Source organism: Grampus griseus (genome assembly GCF_964374135.1).
Source record: "Grampus griseus genome assembly, chromosome: 11".
NCBI lineage: Eukaryota > Metazoa > Chordata > Mammalia > Artiodactyla > Delphinidae > Grampus > Grampus griseus.
In genome coordinates this window covers 60,365,072-60,386,949 of record NC_139005.1, presented here as the reverse complement: position 1 = coordinate 60,386,949, position 21,878 = coordinate 60,365,072, and the positions used below count along the sequence as shown (strand labels likewise).

The window sequence follows — 21,878 nt, the reverse complement described above, 5'->3', positions numbered from 1 at the left end:
GATTTGTCCTTTTTTAAAAATTTTTTTTTTTAATTTTAGCAAATTGCTAAGAATATAGGGATGAAATCACTGCCTGTCATTTAGAAGACACACAGGATAAAAGCAAAAACCTTTACATAATTATGTGTCTTGTGATTTTCTGTCCCTAAGTAATTGTTTATTTTATTCATGTATCTTATAAAAGAAAATCTTTTATAGAAGATACAAGAGGGTGATTTTCAGATAAACGTTCCCCATTTCACTAATGCAAGAAATTCAGCCTATCAAACACTTTCCCTATTTGTGCTGCAGAAAAATTTTAAAACGGCAAGCAATAAGACCATTCATCAAAAGAAGTCTTACCTTTATCGTGTGTAAGAACTTTTAGGTTCCGAGAAGTATAAAGATTTGTAGTAGAGATGAACCTCATATCTTGACGTCAGCTATATATGCAGTGTTGGGATACACAGGAGTTAGTCATTTGGGGAAATGTTAGGCTAGGTGAAAAATGAAAAACTTCAGAAGGGTCGCTTAGTTACTACACCTCTGGCTTAGAGAAATGCCACGATCCAAGAAAGTAACCATCAGAAGCAATGACTTTGAAAGCTTACTTTCCAAAAATAAATCAACCTTAGAGAGGTTTTAACTTTGTTTTTGTTTTAAGGATTAGAAATAATGCAAATAAAGTGCCCGGCACAAAGTAGTCTCACAATAAATGGTAGTTATTACTGTCGCTTCTTGCCATCATGGACCGTATATTCTCATATCTGTACCACTTCCCAACGCCTAGCACATATTGGTCGATCATATAAATATTTATCGAATGAGTGAACGAGTGATATCAGTACGATTCAGGTTGCACTCCGGCTAAATGCGTTCCGCGTTAGACCCTGAGGCCAAGAGAAAATGATAGATAAAACCGTCTCCGACTCACCCCCAGTGCTAAACTACAATTCCCAGCATGCTGTGAAACTCCGTAGTTGCAGTGCGCCCGGGAAGAGAAGTCTCCGGCTCGCCATTGGCCCCGCGGGAGAAGCGTAGTAGTGTACGCAAATACAGGGGCTCTAGCTTAAGCACACACGGAGACTGCGCAGATCTCGTCTGAGTTCTGCGGAACTCACTTTGAGCACGGGGATTTTAGCCGGTAGGATTTAAGAAAGGGTTCACTTCCGGTAGCCCGGGAAGCAGTTTGAAGATGGCGTCCTCCAAGCAGGACGGACAAGCTGCAGCGTCTCGGAAAAGTGAATTTCGTAGCCAGAAGCCGAAGCCGGAGAGCCGAGGTGAGGTGGTTTGAAAACCAAAGACTGGGGTTTGGGGGTTTTGAGTTGGGGTTTTTTCCTTTCGCTGGCTGGGAACGTGTAACGCCGCCTTGGAACGTGTAACGCCGCCTTGAAGTTAAGTACCTGTAATTGCTGAAGGTTGGGGTTGTTGGCCGGACTCGCAGGAACGACTGGCCTGTATGGCGCCGGCGCGTGTTCCTAACTAATTGCTTTTGCTGGAAACCCCCAAAGTAGGGGTCTTGCTGGATGCGTCTTCTGTAAAAGAATGAGGAGGGCGCTTCGGGACCTTAAACTCGCGGCGGTGTCTGGAAATCGTTGGCAGAGTGAGGGGTGGGATGAGGTGGGAGTAGGAGGTCGTTATGCATATGAGTGAACGAGTGATAGAGTGATAATGAAGGACTGAGACAGACATGGTGATAGAAGGAGATACCAGGCGTGTTTTTAGTGCTAGTTTGTCAGCCAGTGAAGAAATTTTGGAACGTTTATTATTGTTGTTTATCGGGTTGCTGAAGTATTGCCAACACAATTCCTGTTCTTTCAACTGCGTTAATTGCTCTCTTGCTTTGCAGTCTTGTTTTATCCATTAACTTCTGTATGATTGACAGAAAGGCCAGAGAAATAGCCCGGGGCCTGCTCAACCAGACTTATTGGAAGTGTTAAAAACCTTGAACTCTCATTGTATAGGCATAAGGGAGATATTAAACGTGATTCGTTGTTGTTTTAATTAAGCGTATGGCAGAGAGGACAGTATATATGCAGCTTAAAGAATAAAACCAAAAGGAGCACACTCAGACCATTAAGTAGAATAGAGCATTACCATACCCCCAGAGCCCCCTACATGCCCTAAAGTAACCATTCTGAATCGTGTTGATTATTCTGTTTCCTTTCTTCATAATCTTGACCACCTATGCACAAAATGTTTTAATTTCGTCAGTTTTTGAATTTTATATGAATGAGAAAGGATTGTAGATATTCTTCTGTGTCTTGCTTCTTAGGCTAAGCTTTGTTGTTATTATTCAATCAGGGCAATACTTGTAGCTGTGATTTATTCTTTTCCCTACTGTATGATGTTCCCTTGTATGAATACAGGCTAATTTATGTTTTCATTTTCTTTTTCTATCACACACCCACCCCCACCCCTCGCCACTTTCCCCCATTGGTGTCCATACGCTTGTCCTCTACATCTGTGTCTCTATTTTTGCTTTGCAAATAAGATCATCTATACCATTTTTCTGGATTCCACGTATATGCGTTAATATACTATATTGTTTTTCTCTTTCTGACTTACTTCACTCTGTATGACAGTCTCTAGATCCATCCACGTCTCAACAAATGACCCAATTTCATTCCTTTTTATGGCTGAGTAATATTCCATTGTATATATGTACCACATCTTTATCCATTCATCTGTCGATGGGCATTTCGGTTGTTTCCATGACCTGGCTATTGTAAATAGTGCTGCAATGAACATTGGGGTGCATGTGTCTCTTTTTTTTAACGTTCTATTTTTATACTAAATATATTATAATATACAATTATAAACCCACTTTAAATCCACGAAAGCAATATAATTTAAACAACAACGTTTTACAGTCTCTTTTTTCTTCTTCAAACAAAGTCACAAAAATTATAATCATCCTCATCAGTTCATTCGGTCCCATGTAATTAATTTTTTTTCATCTTGATCTTTTATGAATTCATCAGTTTTCTATTAGAGTTCTGAAAATGCTTATTCCTTCAGTTCAGCAGTATAGTCAGTTACCAGAAACCTGTACTTCTCAGAGTCTTTTCCATGAATTCCTTGAAGATGAAACCCTTTTATAGGAACATTTTTGCAAAAGCATCAGAGTACACCCAGAACTGTCTGTAAATGACAAAAGACTTAAAAAATGACCACGGTTAAAGATTTGATGAAAGTTCATAATAATGCAATTGATAGGGAAATTTAGTTATTTCTGAGGTATACATTTTAAAATAATAACTAGAATTATGACCTATAAATTATACCAGAACATATAAGATTTTAGGAATTTCATGTAATGTCCGAAACATTTATATTAACACATTTCCATACAAATAACCCGAAGTAAGTTTAGTATTCGTTTTTTTTTAATTTTATTTTATTTATTTTTTTATACAGCAGGTTCTTATTAGTAATCAGTTTTATACACATCAGTGTATACATGTCAATCCCAATTGCCCAGTTCATCACACCACCATCCCCACGCCCCGCGGCTTTCCCCCCTTGGTGTCCATACGTTCTCTACATCTGTGTCTCAACTTCTGCCCTGCAAACCAGTTCATCTGTACCATTTTTGTAGGTTCCACATACGTGCATTAATATACGATATTTGTTTTTATCTTTCTTACTCTGTATGATAGTCTCTAGATCCATCCACGTCTCAACAACTGACCCAATTTTGTTCCTTTTTATGGCTGAGTAATATCCCATTGAGTATATGTACCACAACTTCTTTATCCATTTGTCTGTCGATGGGCATTTTGGTTGCTTCCATGACCTGGCTATTGTAAATAGTGCTGCAATGAACATTGGGGTGCATGCGTCTTTTTGAATTATGGTTTTCTCTGGGTATATGCCCAGTAGTGGAATTGCTGGATCATATGGTAATTCTATTTTTAGTTTTTTTTTTTTTTTTTTTTTGCGGTACGCGGGCCTCTCACTGCTGTGGCCTCTCCCGCCGCGGAGCACAGGCTCCGGACGCGCAGGCCCAGCGGCCATGGCCCACGGGCCCAGCCGCTCCACGGCACGCAAGATCCCCCCGGACCGGGGCACGAACCCGCGTCCCCTGCATCGACAGGCGGACTCCCAACCACTGCGCCACCAGGGAAGCCCTATTTTTAGTTTTTTAAGGAACCTCCATACTGTTCTCCATAGTGACTCTATCAATTTACATTCCCTGCAACAGTGCAAGAGGGTTCTCTTTTCTCCACATCCTCTCCAGCATTTGTTGTTTGTAGATTTTCTGATGATGCCCATTCTAACTGGTGTGAGGTGATACCTCATTGTAGTTTTGATTTGCAATTCTCTAATAATTAGTGATGTTGAGCAGCTTTTCATGTGCTTCTTGGCCATCTGTATGTCTTCTTTGGAGAAAGGTCTATTTAGGTATTCTGCCCATTTTTGAATTGGGTTGTTTCTTTCTTTAATATTGAGCTGCATGAGCTCTTTATATATTTTGGAGATTAATCCTTTGTCCGTTGATTCATTTGTAAATATTTTCTCCCATTCTGGGGGTTGGTTTTCATCTTGTTTATGGTTTCCTTTGCTGTGCAAAAGCTTTGAAGTTTCATTAGATCCCATTTATTTTTGTTTTTATTTCCATTACTCTAGGAGGTGGATCAAAAAAGATCTTGCTGTGATTTATGTCAAGGAGTGTTCTTTCTTTGTTTTCCTCTAAGAGTTTTGTAGTGTCTGGTCTTACATTTAGGTCTCTAATCCATTTTGAGTTTACTTTTGTGTATGGTGTTAGGGAGTGTTCCAATTTCATTCTTTTACATGTAGCTGTCCAGTTTTCCCAGCACCATTTATTAAAGAGACTGTCTTTTTTCCATTGTATATCCTTGCCTCCTTTGTCATAGATTAGTTGACCATAGGTGTGTGGGTTTAATTCTGAGCTTTCTATCTTGTTCCATTGATCTATGTTTCTGTTTTTGTGCCAGTACCATATTGTCTTGATTACTGTAGCTTTGTAGTATAGTCTGAAGTCAGGGAGTCTGATTCCTCCAGCTCTGTTTTTTTCCCTCAAGACTGCTTTGGCTATTCGGGGTCTTTTGTGTCTCCATACAAATTTTAAGATTTTTTGTTCTAGTTCCATAAAAAATGCCATTGGTAATTTGACAGGGATTGCACTGAATCTGTAGATTGCTTTGGGTAGTATAGTCATTTTCACAATATTGATTCTTCCAATCCAAGAACATGGTATATCTCTTCATCTGTTGGTATCATCTTTAATTTCTTTCATCAGTGTCTTATAGTTTTCTGCATAGAGGTCTTTTGTCTCCCTAGGTACGTTTATTCCTAGGTATTTTATTCATTTTGTTGCAATGATAAATGGGAGGGTTTCTTTCTCTTTCAGATTTTCCATCATTAGTGTATAAGAATGCAAGAGATTTCTGTGCATTAATTTTCTGTTTGAATAAAAAAAAAATCCCACAAGGACTCAGAGGCAAAAAATATACAAATCAATTTTCACTGCAAAGTAAAGGACCTGTTACAGTGGAGGATTACTGGACTGAAGGTCAATATTATGACATAGTATGAGTGTGTTTCATGTTTGGTAATTGCAGTCATTGTTGCTTTTGTTGTGGTCATCCATTTACAATGCTTGGTGTCCGTTTATTTTTCTCTTGTAAAAATAAAATACAGAGTGTGTGTGTGGAAAAAAAGAATATGTACAGGTGGCAAATAAACACATGAATAGATGTTTGACATCATTAGCTATTAGGGAAATGCACATGTAAGCTTCAAAGAGATATCACTGCATACCTATTGAAATGACTAAAATTAAAAAAAAATGACAACAGCAAATGCTGGAGAATATGTGGAGAAACTGGATCATTCATACATTGCTAATAGGACCTTAAAAATGATACAACCACTCTGGGAAAGTGTTTGGCAAATTCCTATAAAACTAAATGTGCAATTACCATGTGACCCAGCAATTGCATTCTTGGACATTTATCCCAGACAGATGAAACTTATATTCACACAGCAACCTGTATGTGAATGTTCACAGAAGCTTTACTTGTAATAGCCTAGAACTAGAAACAACCCAAATGTCCTTCAGTGGGTAAATTGTTAAACAAACTGGTTCATCCATACCATGGAATATTACTCAGCAATAAAAAGGAACAAGCCATTGGTACTTGCAACAACTTGGATGTATCTTCAGAACAAGCCATTGGTACTTGCAACAACTTGGATGTATTTTCTGAAGATACATCCAAGTTGTTGCAAGTACCAATGGCTTGTACTTGCAGTGAAAAAGCAGTGAAACTGCTTTTTGTCATAACTGTGGTGGTGATTACATGCATGAAACTAGTGATATCTGAATAATATCAAAGGATTGTGTCAATGTCAATATCCTGTACTATAGTTATGTGAGATTTTACCATTGGGGAGAACAGGGTGAACAATACAGGACTCCTCTGTATTTCTTAACTTCATGTGAATCTACAATGATCTTAAATGAAAATTTAATTTAAAAAGTAAATGGGGTCAAAATAAAAAATAAAACAAGAAAAAAAAATTTTGTATCCTGCAAATTTACCAAATTCATTGATTAGCTCTAGTAGTTTTCTGGTGGCATTTTTAGGATTCTCTATGTATAGTATCATGTCATCTGCAAACAGTGACAGTTTTACTTCTTCTTTTCCAATTTGTATTCCTTTTATTTCTTTTTCTTCTCTGATTGCTGTGGCTAGGACTTCCAAAACTATGTTGAATAATAGTGGTGAGAGTGGACATCCTTGTCTTGTTCCTGATCTTAGAGGAAATGCTTTCAGTTTTTCACCATTGAGAATGATGTTTGCTGTGGGTTTGTCGTATATGGCCTTTATTATGTTGAGGTAGGTTTCCTCTATGCCCACTTTCTGGAGAGTTTTTATCATAAATGGGTTTTGAATTTTGTCAAAAGCTTTTTCTGCATCTATTGAGATGATCATATGGTTTTTAATTCTTCAGTTTGTTCATATGGTGTATCACATTGATTGAGTTGCATATATTGAAGAATCCTTGCATCCCTGGGATAAATCCCACTTGATCATGGTGTATGATCCTTTCAATGTGTTGTTGGATTCTGTTTGCTAGCATTTTGTTGAGGATTTTTGCTTCTATGTTCATCAGTGATATTGGCCTGTAGCTTTCTTTTTTTGTAACATCTTTGTCTGGTTTTGGTATCAGGGTGATGGTGGCCTCATAGAATGAGTTTGGGAGTGTTCCTTCCTCTGCAGTTTTTTGGAAGAGTTTGAGAAGGATAAGTGTTAGCTCTTCTCTAAATGTGTGATAGAATTCACCTGTGATGAAGCCATTTGGTCCTGGACTTTTGTTTGTTGGAAGATTTTTAATCACAGTTTCCATTTCATTACTTGTGATTGGTCTGTTTATATTTTCTATTTCTTCGTGGTTCAGTCTTGGAAGGTTATACCTTTCTAAGAATTTGTCCATTTCTTCCAGGTTGTCCATTTTATTGGCATAGAGTTGCTTGTAGTAGTCTCTTAGGATGCCTTGCATTTCTGCGGTGTCTGTTGTAACTTCTCCTTTTTCCTGTCTAATTTTATTGATTTGAGTCCTCTCCCTCTTTTTCTTGATGAGTCTGGCTAATGGTTTATCAATTTTGTTTATCTTCTCAAAGAACCAGTTTTTAGTTTTATTGATCTTTGCTATTGTTTTCTTTGTTTCTATTTCATTTATTTCTGCTCTGATCTTTATGATTTCTTTCCTTCTGCTAACTTTGGGTTTTGTTTGTTCTTCTTTCTCTAGTTCCTTTAGGTGTAACGTTAGATTGTTTGAGATTTTTCTTGTTTCTTGAGGTAAGCTTGTATAGCTGTAAACTTCCCTCTTAGAACTGCTTTTGCTACATCCCGTTGGTTTTGGATCGTTGTGTTTTCACTGTCATTTTTCTGTAGATATTTTTTGATTTCCTCTTTGATTTCTTCAGTGATCTCTTGGTTATTTAGTAATGTATTGTTTAGCCTCCATGTGTTTGTGTTTTTTACGTTCTTTTCCCTGTAATTCATTTCTAATCTCATAGCATTGTGGTCAGAAAAGATGCTTGATATGATTTCAGTTTCTTAAATTTACTGAGGCTTGATTTGTGACCCAAGATGTGATCTATCCTGGAGAATGTTCCGTGCTCACTTGAGAAGAAAGTGTAATCTGCTGTTTTTGGATGGAATGTCCTATAAATATCAATTAAATTTATCTGGTCTATTGTGTTATTTAAAGCTTCTGTTTCCTTATTTATTTTCTTTTGGATGATCTGTCTATTGGTGTAAGTGAGGTGTTAAAGTCCCCCACTAGTATTGTGTTACTGTCGATTTCCTCTTTTAGAGTTGTTAGCAGTTTCCTTATGTATTGAGGTGCTCCTATGTTGGGTGTATATATATTTATAATTGTTATATCTTCTTCTTGGATTGATCCTCCAATCGTTATGTAGTGTCCTTCCTTACCTCTTGTAACATTCTTTATTTTAAAGTCTATTTTATCTGATATGAGTATTGCTAATCCAGCTTTGTTTTGATTTCTATTTGCATGGAATATCTTTTTCCATCCCCTCACTTTAAGTCTGTATGTGTCCCTAGGTCTGAAGTGGGTCTCTTGTAGACAGCATATATATGGGTCTTGTTTTTGTATCCATTTAGCAAGCCTTTGTCTTTTGGTTGGAGCATTTAATCCATTCATGTTTGAGGTAATTATCAATATGTATGTTCCTATGACCATTTTTTAAATTGTTTTGGGTTCATTTTTGTAGGTCCTTTTCTTCTCTTGTGTTTCCCACTTGGAGAAGTTCCTTTAGCATTTGTTGTAGAGCTGGTTTGGTGGTGCTGAATTCTCTTAGCTTTTCCTTTTCTGTAAAGCTTTTGATTTCTCTGTTGAATCTGAATGAGATCCTTGCCGGGTAGAGTAACCTTGGTTGTAGGTTCTTCCCTTTCATCACTTTAAGTATATCACGCCACTCCCTTCTGGCTTGTAGAGTTTCTGCTGAGAAATCAGCTGTTAACCTTATGGGAGTTCCCTTGTATGTTATTTGTCATTTTTCCCTTGCTGCTTTCAATAGTTTGTCTTTAATTTTTGCCAATTGGATTACTATGTGTCTTGCCATGTTTCTCCTTGGGTTTATCCTGTATGGGACTCGCTGCACTTCCTGGACTTGGGTGGCTATTTCCTTTCCCATGTTAGGGAAGTTTTTGACCATAATCTCTTCAGATATTTTCTGGGTCCTTTCTCTCTCTCTTCTCCTTCTGGGACCCTTGTAATGCGAATGTTGTTGCGTTTAATGTTGTCCCAGAGGTCTCTTAGGCTGTCTTCATTTCTTTTCATTCTTTTTTCTGTATTCTGTTCCGCAGCAGTGAATTCCACCATTCTGTTTTCCAGGTCACTTGTCCGTTCTTCTGCCTCAGTTATTCTGCTATTGATTCCTTCTAGTGTAGTTTTCATTTCAGTTATTGTTTTGTTCATCTCTGTTTGTTTGTTCTTCAATTCTTCTAGGTCTTTGTTAAACATTTCTTGCATCTTGATCTTTGCCTCCATTATTTTTCTGAGGTCCTGGATCATCTTCACTATCATTATCCTGAATTCTTTTTCTGGAAGGTTGCCCATCTCCACTTCATTTAGTTGTTTTTCTGGGGTTTCTTGTTCCTTCATGTGGTACATAGCTCTCTGCTTTTTCATCTTGTCTGTCTTTCTGTGAATGTGGTTTTTGTTCCACAGGCTGCAGGATTGTAGTTCTTCTTGCTTCTGCTGTCTGCCCTCTGGTGGATGAGGCAATCTCTGTATTTTCATTTTAATGTTGCTGGACATTTTATTGTTCCCATTGTTATTATAAACAATATGGTATAAATATCTGTGTACATACCTCCTTGTTGACACGTTAGAGAGTTTCTCTGGTTATGTACCTTACATGGGATTGGAATCCTTGAATTGTAGGGTAGGGCATGTGCAAATAATGCTAAATCTTCCCAAAGGAGTTGTGCTGCTTTACACTCCCGATGTCAGTAGATGAGCACTAACACTTGCTGTTACCTGAATTTTTCATTTCTGTCATTTTGTTAAGTGTGAAATCATATCTGATTGTGTTTTTAAATCAGACTTTCCTGATTACTAATGAGGTTACACATCTTTACATGTTTTGGGGCTATTTGTACTTCCTCCATTGTGAAACTCCTGGTGATTTCCTTAGCCAGTGGGTTTTTTTTTTCTTTGTTTTTTTTAAATTCATAATCATTTAAGTGTTTAAATTGGGTAAGATCTTGGTCAGATATGCATTTTAAGTAATCACTATTGTAGAATTTGAGGGTTTTGGGGGGGGATATTGAGAAGTGAACGATAAATAAAGACTAGCTAATTCTCTGTGATTTGAACCAGAAGTAACAAAGTGGATGTGAGTATAAGAAACAGAAAGCAAGTTTACCTAAGAAACAGAAAGCAAGTTTACCTGACTGGAGTGGATAACATGAACTATAAGACCTGCTTCTTAAACTTTAGTATGCATAGGAATCTCGTCATGAGACTGTTAAGAAAGATTCCTGGGCTTCATCCCAGAGATTCACATTTAGTAGGTCTGGATGGAGCCCAAGAACTGCATTTCTAACAAACTTTCAGTTTATGCTGGTGCTTCAGGCCTATGGATCATATCTTTGAGTAGTACTGAATTAAAGCACAGCTGTTGGATTTAAGAGGTTCTTAAAATCCAGGACCAGGAGTTTTGATAAATGATATGGGAAATAATTTATAGCCCTTAGGAGGCATTTTGTTCTAGTGAGAGGAGACCTAGACTGAGCTTCATATTCCCTTACAAGTCACTTAAAGTTTTTGAACTGAATATCTTTTATAAAATGGGAATAATAATACCAGTTCTTCCTACCTTTTGTAGTCGTGAGAGAATACAGAAATAACGCACGTGAAAGGTCTTTGGAAAACCTAAAACCCTGTACTAGTGAATATTAACTGAAAGGGTACACTGGGATCAAGCTTTTGAAAGTTTTATGTACACACACGTGCACGTATATATATACACATAGGCAGCACTTCATTGAGTCTGAAAGGTTACTTATATTTAAAATAGTAATGTAAACAAAATGGTGTTTGGATCTTCAATTCTAAGATAGTGTGGTGCAGTAGAAGTTTGTAAGTGTTGAATATGTACCAGGTGTATGCCAATAAGTGTGGATCGAAGAACCTTCCCTGCCCTTAAGGAACTTTGTCTTCTGAGGCGACTGAAATACATACAATTTTAATACAGTATTTTGGTGATAATGACAGAGGCACGTTCTTGGACTGTTGAATAATATAAAAAGCAGGGGAAAAGGAAATGCGAGGAGAGTATTGGGAAGCTTGTGAATGTATGCATACAAGTGTTCAAAACGTGTCCAAAAGAAGTTAAATCTGATGTATAGATTTTTCCCCCTTTGTAGATGAATCAGAACTCCTCACTGTTCCTGATGGTTGGAAGGAGCCAGCTTTTTCCAAAGAGGACAATCCCAGAGGACTCTTGGAGGAGAGCAGTTTTGCAACTTTGTTTCCAAAATATAGAGAGGCTTACTTGAAAGAGTGCTGGCCATTGGTACAGAAAGCCTTGAGTGAACATGTATGCATATCTTATGTATTTCTTTGAGATTTTGTTTTTGCTTATATCTTTTAAGTAACTGAATGTGTGCTGATGGATTTTTTTTTAAAGGTGCTACCATAGCTGGTTAATTTGATTCCTTTGATATTTTAAACAGACTAGATAATTATCCTTACAGTTCATTTGTTTTTAGTTTTGTGAATAATAGATTACTTGGAAAAATTCACATGCCTTTAAATATTTAGGGGATTCACAGATGGTCTGAAACTCACTTGTGAACTCCAAATTTCAGAATGTCTGCTACTATAATGGTTGCCACGAACCTGTACAGTTTGAGCTGAGGCATACTCCTGGCATTGTTTAACTTTCCTCTGCCGTGCCCCTAGAGCAGTGTATTTGATTTTATTTTTCAAACTGGATTGAGACCCCTTAGTGAATCAAGAAGTCAATTTAGTGGATATAATGAGCCTTTAGAAAAAAATACATCAATGTATCACATGTGGTAAGGATAAGTATCATTTAATGAAGCTTTTGGTTCACCTGTGTATGTAGGTACACTAGATTGATAGGAAATGTATTTGTCAGCTGTGGCACTGCTCTAGAGTCATTTGTGTGCATTAGGTATGAGGGTGGTTTAGCAAACTGCAGGCGTGTTTTACAGCTGTCTACATCGGAGATTAGACTCAATTTTGGGGGTTTTTTCGTAAACTTATAGACACCTAACCTTAGGTTTAATTGTTCGTCATTCACTATATTGAAATATTCTTCAGATTATGCTCACAAGTTAGAAAACAGCATTTTTATTTGCTTTGTTGAAATCTGATTCTTCCATTTGAAAGTTAATGCATAGTTTTAATCACTGTAGTAATCATAATCACTGCTTTTATTTTTAAACCTATGATAATTTGTTTTTACTTTGTATTTAGCTAATACAAACCAGCTAGAAAAAAGTTTGAAAGGGAAAGTCCATTCTCACTCTAGGGAGCAGATTAGAGATTAGAGCTGGATCCAGCCAAGGTAGGGAAATTATATAGCTTTACATTTTTACCTTAATTTTAAAATGTAGCCTCATTTTGACTGATATATATTTTTTAAACTAGAGATAATCTTTATTCCAATAAGTATAAATTATTCTAAAGCCAATTATAAATGTTTTTAATTGCCTGAGTTTCTTATATTCTTTGAAGTCTAACAGTAATCAATTATTTACATTAACTTTCTAGCTTCTTCAAGGAGAGAGTTAATGAATTTTGAGATAGCTTAATGGCAGACAAATTATTAATTTGGTTAGGATCGGCTCTGTAATTATCTAAAATTTAATTCATTTTCAGACAACTGCTTGTTTGCTCTTTTTGTATTGTAGCATGTTAATGCAACCCTGGACCTGATCGAGGGCAGCATGACTGTCTGTACAACAAAGAAGACATTTGATCCATATATCATCATTAGGGCCAGAGACCTAATAAAACTGTTAGCAAGGAGTGTTTCATTTGAACAGGTAAATTAAGAATTACAGAGACTTTGCTTTATTTGCCTCAACATTAGAGACAACATATAACACTGCGTCTCTTCCTGCACCATAAAGATTTCATTTTTGTGCTTAACTGTGCTTAAATTTCTTGGCTTGCAGAAGATATGTACTTGTCAAGAATATTGATGGAGTTTTCTTTTTTATTTTCCCAAAAGGCAGTACGAATTCTTCAGGATGATGTTGCATGTGACATCATTAAAATAGGTTCTTTAGTAAGAAATAAAGAAAGATTTGTAAAAAGAAGACAACGGCTTATTGGTCCCAAAGGATCTACGTTGAAGGTACTTTTTATTAGTGAAAAAGTATGTCTTCCTCTTTTGTTAGTTTTTAAGTGTACTGAATTTCAACTTATTGCTCTTTTGATGTAGGCGTTGGAACTCTTAACAAACTGTTACATTATGGTACAGGGAAACACGGTTTCAGCCATTGGACCTTTTAGTGGCTTAAAAGAGGTGAGAACTATTTATTCTCTTAAGTTAATTTTCCACAGAGAATAAATGAAATAATATAATAGTTCATTGGATAATATATTGTTTTATATATATATTTTTAGAATATGCTTTGTTTGATTTTCCATTAGTAAATTCTTCATGTAATTTGAGGGAATTCATGTAATTTCCTGGACCCTAACATATTATGGCCAACCTTTGGTAACTGAAGAGAGATCCATTTCTGAATTAGGAGGTCTGCACATCATTACTCCCTCCACTCGAATTTTAAGTGGGCATTTAAGGTCTCAGTCTGTAGCAAACATAAGAAACACGAAGTAATTACATGCATTTTTTTTTTTTTTTTTTTTTTTTTGCGGTACGCGGGTCTCTTACTGTTGTGGCCTCTCCCGTTGCGGAGCACAGGCTCTGGACGCGCCGGCTCAGTGGCCATGGCTAACGGGCCCAGCCGCTCCGCGGCACGCGGGATCCTCCCGGACCGGGGCACAAACCCGTGGCCCCTGCATCGGCAGGCGGACTCTCAACCACTGCGCCACCAGGGAAGCCCCTACATGCATTTTAATGACTGGAGAATTGAACAAATCTTGTTCTTTGCAGTAATGTATTCAGCCAGTAGAGGTCAGGCTCAGAAAACTTCCTTTAAGATATATTTTCTTTGAATGTTAATGTTTTTATGAACATCTTCTTTAGCTTGTCAGATGTTATGAGAAAATCTGTGGAGCAGATACTCTTTCTGTTAACTCCTTTTGAGGCTTTTGTTATCTGTATCTGGCAGTGAGGTCTTACTTGCTTTCCAGGGCCTTTAACCTTAATTCTATTGGACCTCTTTCTCATAAGTTATCTGCTTTTTTCTCATGGGGGCAATAATAACTTAAATATTTTGAATATTTCACAGTTTTGTAGAGTCTAAGTATATTATTTACTTCTTATGACAGATCCTTAAGGTAGTTTTATTTCCATATTACAAATGAAAAAGCTGGAATAGGAAAATTAAGTGCCTTTGTCGTATGAAGTGGCAGTCCCACTATTTGAGTGCATATATTCTAACTCTAAATCCAGCCCTCTTCCCCCTAAATTTTACAGCTCCAGAGTGTTGTGTTAATTCTGTGTATAGCTTTTTATCAGTAAAGTTGAGAGACTTCATTGTATCCAAGGGAGGTTGACTATTGTGAAAGACCTAGAAGCCACTCAGAACAGTTGAAGGGACTACAGTATCCAATTTGGTAGCCATTGCCTGGTTCATAGGCTATTTTGTGATATATTAATCCTCGTCTACCTAGTTCACTAAAATCTTTATACATGACTGATTCATTTTTCTTTGCAAATTTCAGGTTCGAAAAGTAGTCCTAGACACTATGAAGAATATTCATCCAATTTATAACATTAAAGTGAGTGTTCACTGTATACTACTACAAAGTTGTTTTTAGCTACAGAAACCTTTCTTGAAAGTAAATCTTTTATGAAAGCCTAATATACAAAACAGATAAAGCAGAGCTATTTGGGGTAAATTGGGGTAGAGTTCAGCCCACTCAACTCTATCCCAGTCCTATAGTTCCTTCTTTGGAAGTTTAGGCCTCTTTGGAGTACAGTTTGAAAGCTATTGAAGGGGACAGTGTAATGTAGTGATTCACTTCCAATACCAATAAAATAAGCTTCATAGGATTTGTAGTAGATGGTACCAATCCAGTTTTCTTAGGGTTTGAGCCCACATATTATATTTAAAGATGTGATCTTTTACAATTCTGCCTTTTTCTTTTTTTAATTAATTAATTTATTTAAAAAGATTTTTGTTTGGCTGTGTTGGGTCTTCGTTGCAGCACACAGGATCTTTCATTGTAGCACGCAGGATCATTTGTTGCAGCGCACGGGCTTCTCTGTGGTTGTGGTGTGCGAGTTTTCTATCTAGTGGCTGCCAGCTCCAGGGCGCATGGGCTCTCTAGTTGAGGCACCCGGTGGCGTATGGGATGCCCAGTGGCATATGGGATCTTCCCTGACCAGGGATCAAACCCGTGTCCCCTGCATTGGAAGGTGGATTCTTTACCACTGGCCCACTGGGGAAGTCCTGAATTCTGCCTTTTTCTATAAGTAAAGTCTGGAATATTTGAGATTGCATTAAAACCTATTTTGGAATTTAACAGTCAAATTATAGGCTCTTCGAGAGAGATCTGTTATATCCGTGTATGCATAAAGTTCTTGATTATTCTTGGAAATGTAACCACGGTATAATGAGTTGTTTTATGATGGATATTTGTTAAACAATCCTTGAATTTAATGAAGTTAAGTTGAAAAGTCACTCTTAGATTGGGGTGAAAAAACGATTTTGAGTTACATTGGGACATCTTGCATCTGATGCCTCGTTTGCATCCTCTGATGTTTCAGTGTCTATAAAATTCAGATGGAGTAGGGGAAGTGTGAAAACATTTCGTTTTGTTGATCATGAGAAACTTTTTTTCTTTCCGTCATATTTCAGGGTGCTAGCTTCCTGCTTGTAGGAAACATCACTAATTAAGAACTCTCCCTGCTAATTGTTAGGTTGAATTTTAAAGGTTTTAATGAAATAATGGTTGAAAAACTGAGTTAGTCTTATTTTCATCTCAGTTTATTTTAATAATTCTGTCTAAATTTCTAATGGTTTTCTGATGCTTGGTTAATTATGCATGTTTGAGATTATATATTTTTTGTTTCCAGAATTGGTTTAATCCTACTGAAGAGACTAAGAATTGTTCCTTTTAATTTTATTATTTATAGGAACAATGTTGATAATGTCTTAGGTTGCAAAACATATGACTGCTAAAATTAAAAATGTTTGGGACTTCCCTGGCAGTCCAGTGGTTAAGACTTTGCCTTCCAATGCAGGGGGTGCAGGTTCGATCCCTGGTTGGGGAGCTAAGATCTCACATGCCTCGCGGCCAAAAAACCAAAAAGCATAAAACAGAAGCAATATTGTAACAAATTCAATAAAGACTTTAAAAATGGTCCACATCAAAAAAAAAATTTTTTTTTAAATTAAAAGTTTACTTTGTTCATATATTGCCATGGTTGAAGACCTTAATGATTAAACGAGAGTTGGCGAAAGATTCTGCGTTAAGATCACAGAGTTGGGAAAGATTTTTGCCACAGTTCAAGCACAAAAATGTGAATAAACGCAAGGAACCAAAGAAGAAAACTGTTAAGAAGGAGTATACACCATTCCCACCACCACAGCCAGAAAGTCAGGTCAGTATTAAATGTTGAATTTCTTTACATGAGGGGGAAACCATTTTAATCTATTTTTGTCGGAAACTTTGAGGGTGGAATTTCTGTGTATGTACGTTTGGGTGTGTAGAGATTTAAGAAACTGAAGGTAAGTGTGAATAGGCTTATTTTGAACTAATTATATGGGGGTGGTGAGTGGAAGCTTCATACTGTGAGTGTAAACTCCGTCAAGGTAGGTGGTGTCAGTTGTGTATCTGTAGCCACTATAAATGTTCCATGGTTAAAAAAAATTCAACGATTTAGTCCACAATGCTTTCTGCTCTGCTTTAGCATCATTCATGTGACCATGTACTATAGGACTGCTCTGGATTTGAAATCTTAAGTCTAATATCTATCCTTTTTTTAAGACATGAATGCCCCTAATTTTGTCAACTGTCCTCTGGCATCATTCCCTTTCTAAAATTTCCTTTTCTTTCTTGCCCATCACTGTTTTCTTTCATACTCCCTTTTCTTCTATCAATCACACCTGCCCAACAAAACTAAAACTTAGATCAGTCCTAAAACTTGACTTGTTTCCCATAACGTGGCTACTGAACATAGCTGAAGAAAGTCATATCTTTGGATTATATCCCTTAAAAATTCACGTTTCCAATCTCAGATAGGTCTTCAGTATTCTCTGGCATCTCTGTGTCCTCTTAATTCTTTAGCCACCCTCCTACTCCAGTAAAATAAAATGCAATGTCATCTACTAGAAGTATTTGAGACTACGAGGCAAGAACTCTTTCAACTTCCTCTTATCTCAATTTTTTTTTTCCATCTGCATCAATCCTTTCTTTTTCTGTTCTTTGAATTCTGTCGTCACCTGTCTTCTGAGGTGTCTTGCTTCATTATTCCCTTCCTTGGCTGTATGTTAAAGTCTTCCCTTTTACGAGTTCTTTGTGCTTAGCATGTAAACCCATCTCTTTCTGTGTACTATATCTTGTTTTCCCCATAGCCCTGTGTTTGTAGTTTTCCAGGAAGGTTTGATGAAAGGTCAAAGGTAAAAAAGGAATGATGATCATAGTAAAAATGGAAGTGTTGGATCTTGAGGTCTATTTTGGAAAACAAAGTGAAGCCAGAAGGAAAGTGTTAGTTGGGGGAAAGCGAGTATTCCAGTTACTAAACCATGCTTCTGTAACACCTGATATATTTTGTATAGCCCTGTACTGTAAGTAGTTGTCGTTTTATCTTTTTTTTTTTAATGACTGTAAGCTTCTTGAATCAGCGATGTCTCATTTGACTTATTCTGTCACTTACTTGCTATGTAATTATGGGCATAATTTATTTAACCCCATCCATGCCTCAGTTTCTTTGTACAGAAAATAGGGATAATGATCATTCCTGTCTCAAAGAATTGTTAATGAGGATTAAGTGAGTTAGGAAGTGTAGAGAGCTTAGTATTAGAGTTTAGTAGAACATTGCCTTAGGTAGACCAATTAATTATATGTTGACTACTTAATGAATTTGCTACTGCAAATTAGTACTTAGTCTCCACATCCTGACAGTTCTTGCTTTTCATTTTGTATGCTGCAGCCTTTTTTTAAAAACAGCCTTTTACCTCTTCTCCTTTCTTCTGTACCTTTCATAAAGTGCTACTTTGCTCTCTTCACTCTTCTCAGGAACCTTCAGTCATTTCTAAATCATATCCCACTTCCCTTACCTGTCATTCATGTTTCTTCATGCTTCCCCAAAACTGTCTTTCCAGTTTCCTCTCACACTTTTCTGAATCATTGACCTTCCACCCCACCTCAAGCAGTCTGTTGTGTATTCCATGAACACATCACCTACTTTCCTACCTACATGCTTTTGTGCATATATATTCCCCTCAGCTTAGAGGACATTTCCTTCTTTTTATGTTGCTACCTTTATAGAGTAATCAGTTTTGACCCCACTGTCTTTACCTCAAGGTCACTGTTAATTTCTTAGGAATTGACTTCTCATCTACATTATTTATGATGTATTGTAAATACTGATTTCAACAGATTGATAAAGAATTGGCTACTGGTGAATACTTTCTGAAGGCAAGTCAAAAGAGGAGACAGAAAATGGAAGCAATAAAGGTAAGACCATGTCTAGCTTACAACACTAGTTGCAAAGTTTGTAGATACTTGAATTCTTATTTAACTACAAAAGCGTTTTTTAATGTAGTTTTTTTTCTTAATAATGTAGGCTAAACAAGCAGAAGCTCTTAGTAGGAGACAAGAGGAAAGAAACAAAGCGTTTATTCCACCTAAAGAAAAACCAGTTGTGAAACCTAAGGAAGGTAATGCTTGTTTTCCAACTCTTGGTATGCTGTAAGTCTGTTAGAGGAAAAGTAAACCCATAGTGGATTTGTCTGAAGCTCTTTGAGTGTTAAGAAATAACCATGCGTTTCATCAATTCTCTTAGCATTTCATTAATCACAAATCCTAGGGAAAAGCGGTGGTGACTGAGATAATTTATAATTTAGTAGCAGCTAATGCTTATTTAAGAGTATCCCAGATTGACAGTCCCTTCCTGACCTCTGTGCTGAGGAAGGACTCTGTTGTGAAAGATATAAACCAGAGCAGTGAATCTTCTGTAAAAATAAAACAGTAAGATCCCTGAGCTCTGCTATCATGCCCTTTAAAAAGAGCTTATCAAAAGTTGTACTTTCTTTACTTGTGTGATCTGTGGCTTCAAATTTGATTCCTGTATGGTTAACGTGGATTTCTCATCACTTGGGCTAAAAGACACCAACAAAATAGCAGGACGATCTTTCTTACTCAGGGACTTTTAAAGACACTCAGAGAAAACACGCTGATGCCTTTTCTTCTCATTCCTAGCCTCATTTTGATCCGTCTTCTCCTCTTTCGCATTTTCTTTTCCACTAGTAACACGTGTACTCCTCTGTAAGGTAACTCTCCAAAGTAGTCAGTGGCACAGTGAGGGGAGGGAGGTCACCCAGCAGCATTGCACATGACCTGTTGGTCAAAGCCAGATGTAACAGTACTAGTTTGTTAATTTATATCAGTGTTAACAGCTTTAATATTCTACTATTCAGATCCTTGGTTATATAAAAATATCATAAGCATTATACTTTCTAGTTTGTACAATCTGTCAGTTATGTACTCTGAAGGTATTCAATAGCTAGTTTAATCTCAGTTTATTACTGATTAAAGTGTAGCTGTTCCACTCTAGTGGAGGCTTTAAGTCTGCTCTCAAGTTGCTGGGTTGTTTGATGACATTTTATCTTGTGGTTCTTTATGTCCTGAGTGCTGTTCTTTAAATAATAAGAAAAGGTTGTGTTTTTTTCCACTGCTTTTCTGTTTTGTTCACACTTTTTGTGTTAAATACATGGGGTTGGGTTCTGTTAGGAGGACCTCCAGATACTCTCAGATTATGGTCTTTATTATCAAAATCTTGTTAAATGAAATACTACTAGTCATTAATTGAATATTTGGAAAACTAAGTTTTTTAAGGAATACTCTAAAGTTCCAATGTGGAATAAAACAATTTAAGGGAAAAAATGTAATTTTAATAGTTGAATCCAGTAATTGGTTCAAATAGTTAAAGTATAATGCCATTTTCATGTATATTTTCACTAATGTATTTTTAAAGTACTTTGTTTTCTCCTAGTTAGAAGAAATTTCTAACTTTCCTTTAAGCAGGTGTTTTATATCTTATAACATGATCTTTCAATTGTAACAGTACTCTGAAATTATCGTCTTATATATGTATTCTTTGTTTTATTTGGTATAATCTAAAGAATTACATGTATTGTTTTTATTTAGCTTCTACTGAAACTAAAATTGATGTGGCAGCCATCAAGGAAAAGGTTAAGAAAGCGAAGAGTAAGAAACTGGGAGCCCTTACAGCTGAAGAAGTTAAGCTTAAAATGGAAGCAGATGAAAAGAAAAAGAAGAAAAAAAAGTAACATACATAAAACAAACAAAAATCCCTGAGCTAGAATTTATTAAGCTATCTCCTTTTGTAAAGGATTTTGAGATACTAGGGCATTAGTTGCCTTATCCCTGAGAAGTAATACCCTGATCACTTTTTTCTGAGTTTGTTTTGTTCTTTACATAAACAGCAATTCTTTATAAATTATTGTATTCTCCATGTTTTTTGAAAATTTTTATACTAGAAGGTGGTATATCTGTGTTTATATGCATTGCACCTAATCTATTCCAGGCACGTTTTATCTAGGCATGGTTTTAGGGGTAATTCTTAAGGTTGTTTATGTAAAGATTTTTGCAGTGTAGCTACTGTAATTATCCATCAAATCCAATGTCTGAGGCCATCGGTTAGTCTTTAAATATAATCATGTCCCAGCATTTGGTTTTGAGGAAAATAGATTTTTCAGTGCTCTAATGGCAACAAGTAAACATTTAGGTTTATCCCTTTTTGTAATCTTATTTTACATTTTGTTCCAAGAGTAATCCATAATCCAAAAGTGCAAGGCCTTTTAAATTAATTCCCTTAATTACTATTCCAATATGAGTCTGAGGAAGTAGTAAACCAGAAAGACATCAAATTTGCAAGAGAACAGGGAAAACCAGATATTTGGAATTGAAGCAGCAGGCAACAGGTTACATAGAAACGCTTTTTACTGATGAGGGCCAGGACTCGCCTAAATCTAGCTCACTGATTTTACATATTTAGAAGCTAAGGCACACGGGGGGTAGGTTACTCACTGAAAGTCACAGCTGTGGCAGCATGAAAACAATGCTTCTTCATAAAAAGTGGAAAGTAAAGATGAGTTTACCTTCTAATGTTAGGAAATTGAACCATTTCTTCTTCTGAGTAAGGGTTTGCTGCAAATTAGAAATAACACCCAATTTTATTTTTTAAAGCCATGTACGAATGAGGCTTTTTCCCCCCCTGGATTGTATTAGTTCAGAAGAACTAAATGAGGGTATTTGTGCTTGACCAAACTGATAATTATAACACTCAGTATTAGGATTGGTGGAGTAACAATGAGGAAAAGAGATGTGTATCTGTTACGTGGAAATATTGGCCAGTCTGGAAACACAACAGAGTAGTAACCTGTGAAACAAACATAAAATATACTCTTAAATGTTATTCCTCATAATGCAGTAACATAGCTCAGATAGATCTTATACAATTTAAGGTTTAT

The 21,878-nt window shown here is 36.6% G+C and overlaps 2 protein-coding genes across 3 annotated transcripts in view; one reads left to right on the top strand and one right to left on the bottom strand.

The window, feature by feature from the left end:
* The first annotated feature begins 1,163 nt into the window (after window positions 1-1,163).
* Window positions 1,164-21,613, top strand: KRR1 (KRR1 small subunit processome component homolog). 2 transcript variants are annotated; one of them, XM_082665125.1, is made up of 10 exons: window positions 1,164-1,259; window positions 11,415-11,587; window positions 12,930-13,064; window positions 13,253-13,378; window positions 13,466-13,549; window positions 14,878-14,934; window positions 16,592-16,762; window positions 18,763-18,840; window positions 18,950-19,043; window positions 20,533-21,612. In XM_082665125.1, the coding sequence occupies exons 1-10, from the start codon at window positions 1,175-1,177 to the stop codon at window positions 20,673-20,675; spliced, it is 1,146 nt and encodes a 381-aa protein (XP_082521251.1). In that variant the 5' UTR covers window positions 1,164-1,174; the 3' UTR covers window positions 20,676-21,612. The 2 variants fall into 2 exon arrangements, with proteins under 2 accessions (XP_082521251.1, XP_082521252.1); XM_082665126.1 differs by lacking the exon at window positions 14,878-14,934 and having other exon boundaries at window positions 20,533-21,613.
* The window catches only part of GLIPR1 (GLI pathogenesis related 1), a 33,257-nt gene continuing 32,941 nt past the window's right edge, over window positions 21,563-21,878 (bottom strand). Inside the window, exon 7 of the mRNA XM_082665127.1 lies at window positions 21,563-21,787. Within this exon, the coding sequence (XP_082521253.1) occupies window positions 21,633-21,787 (155 nt within the window). The 3' untranslated portion in view covers window positions 21,563-21,632. The remainder of the gene's footprint in view (window positions 21,788-21,878) is intronic.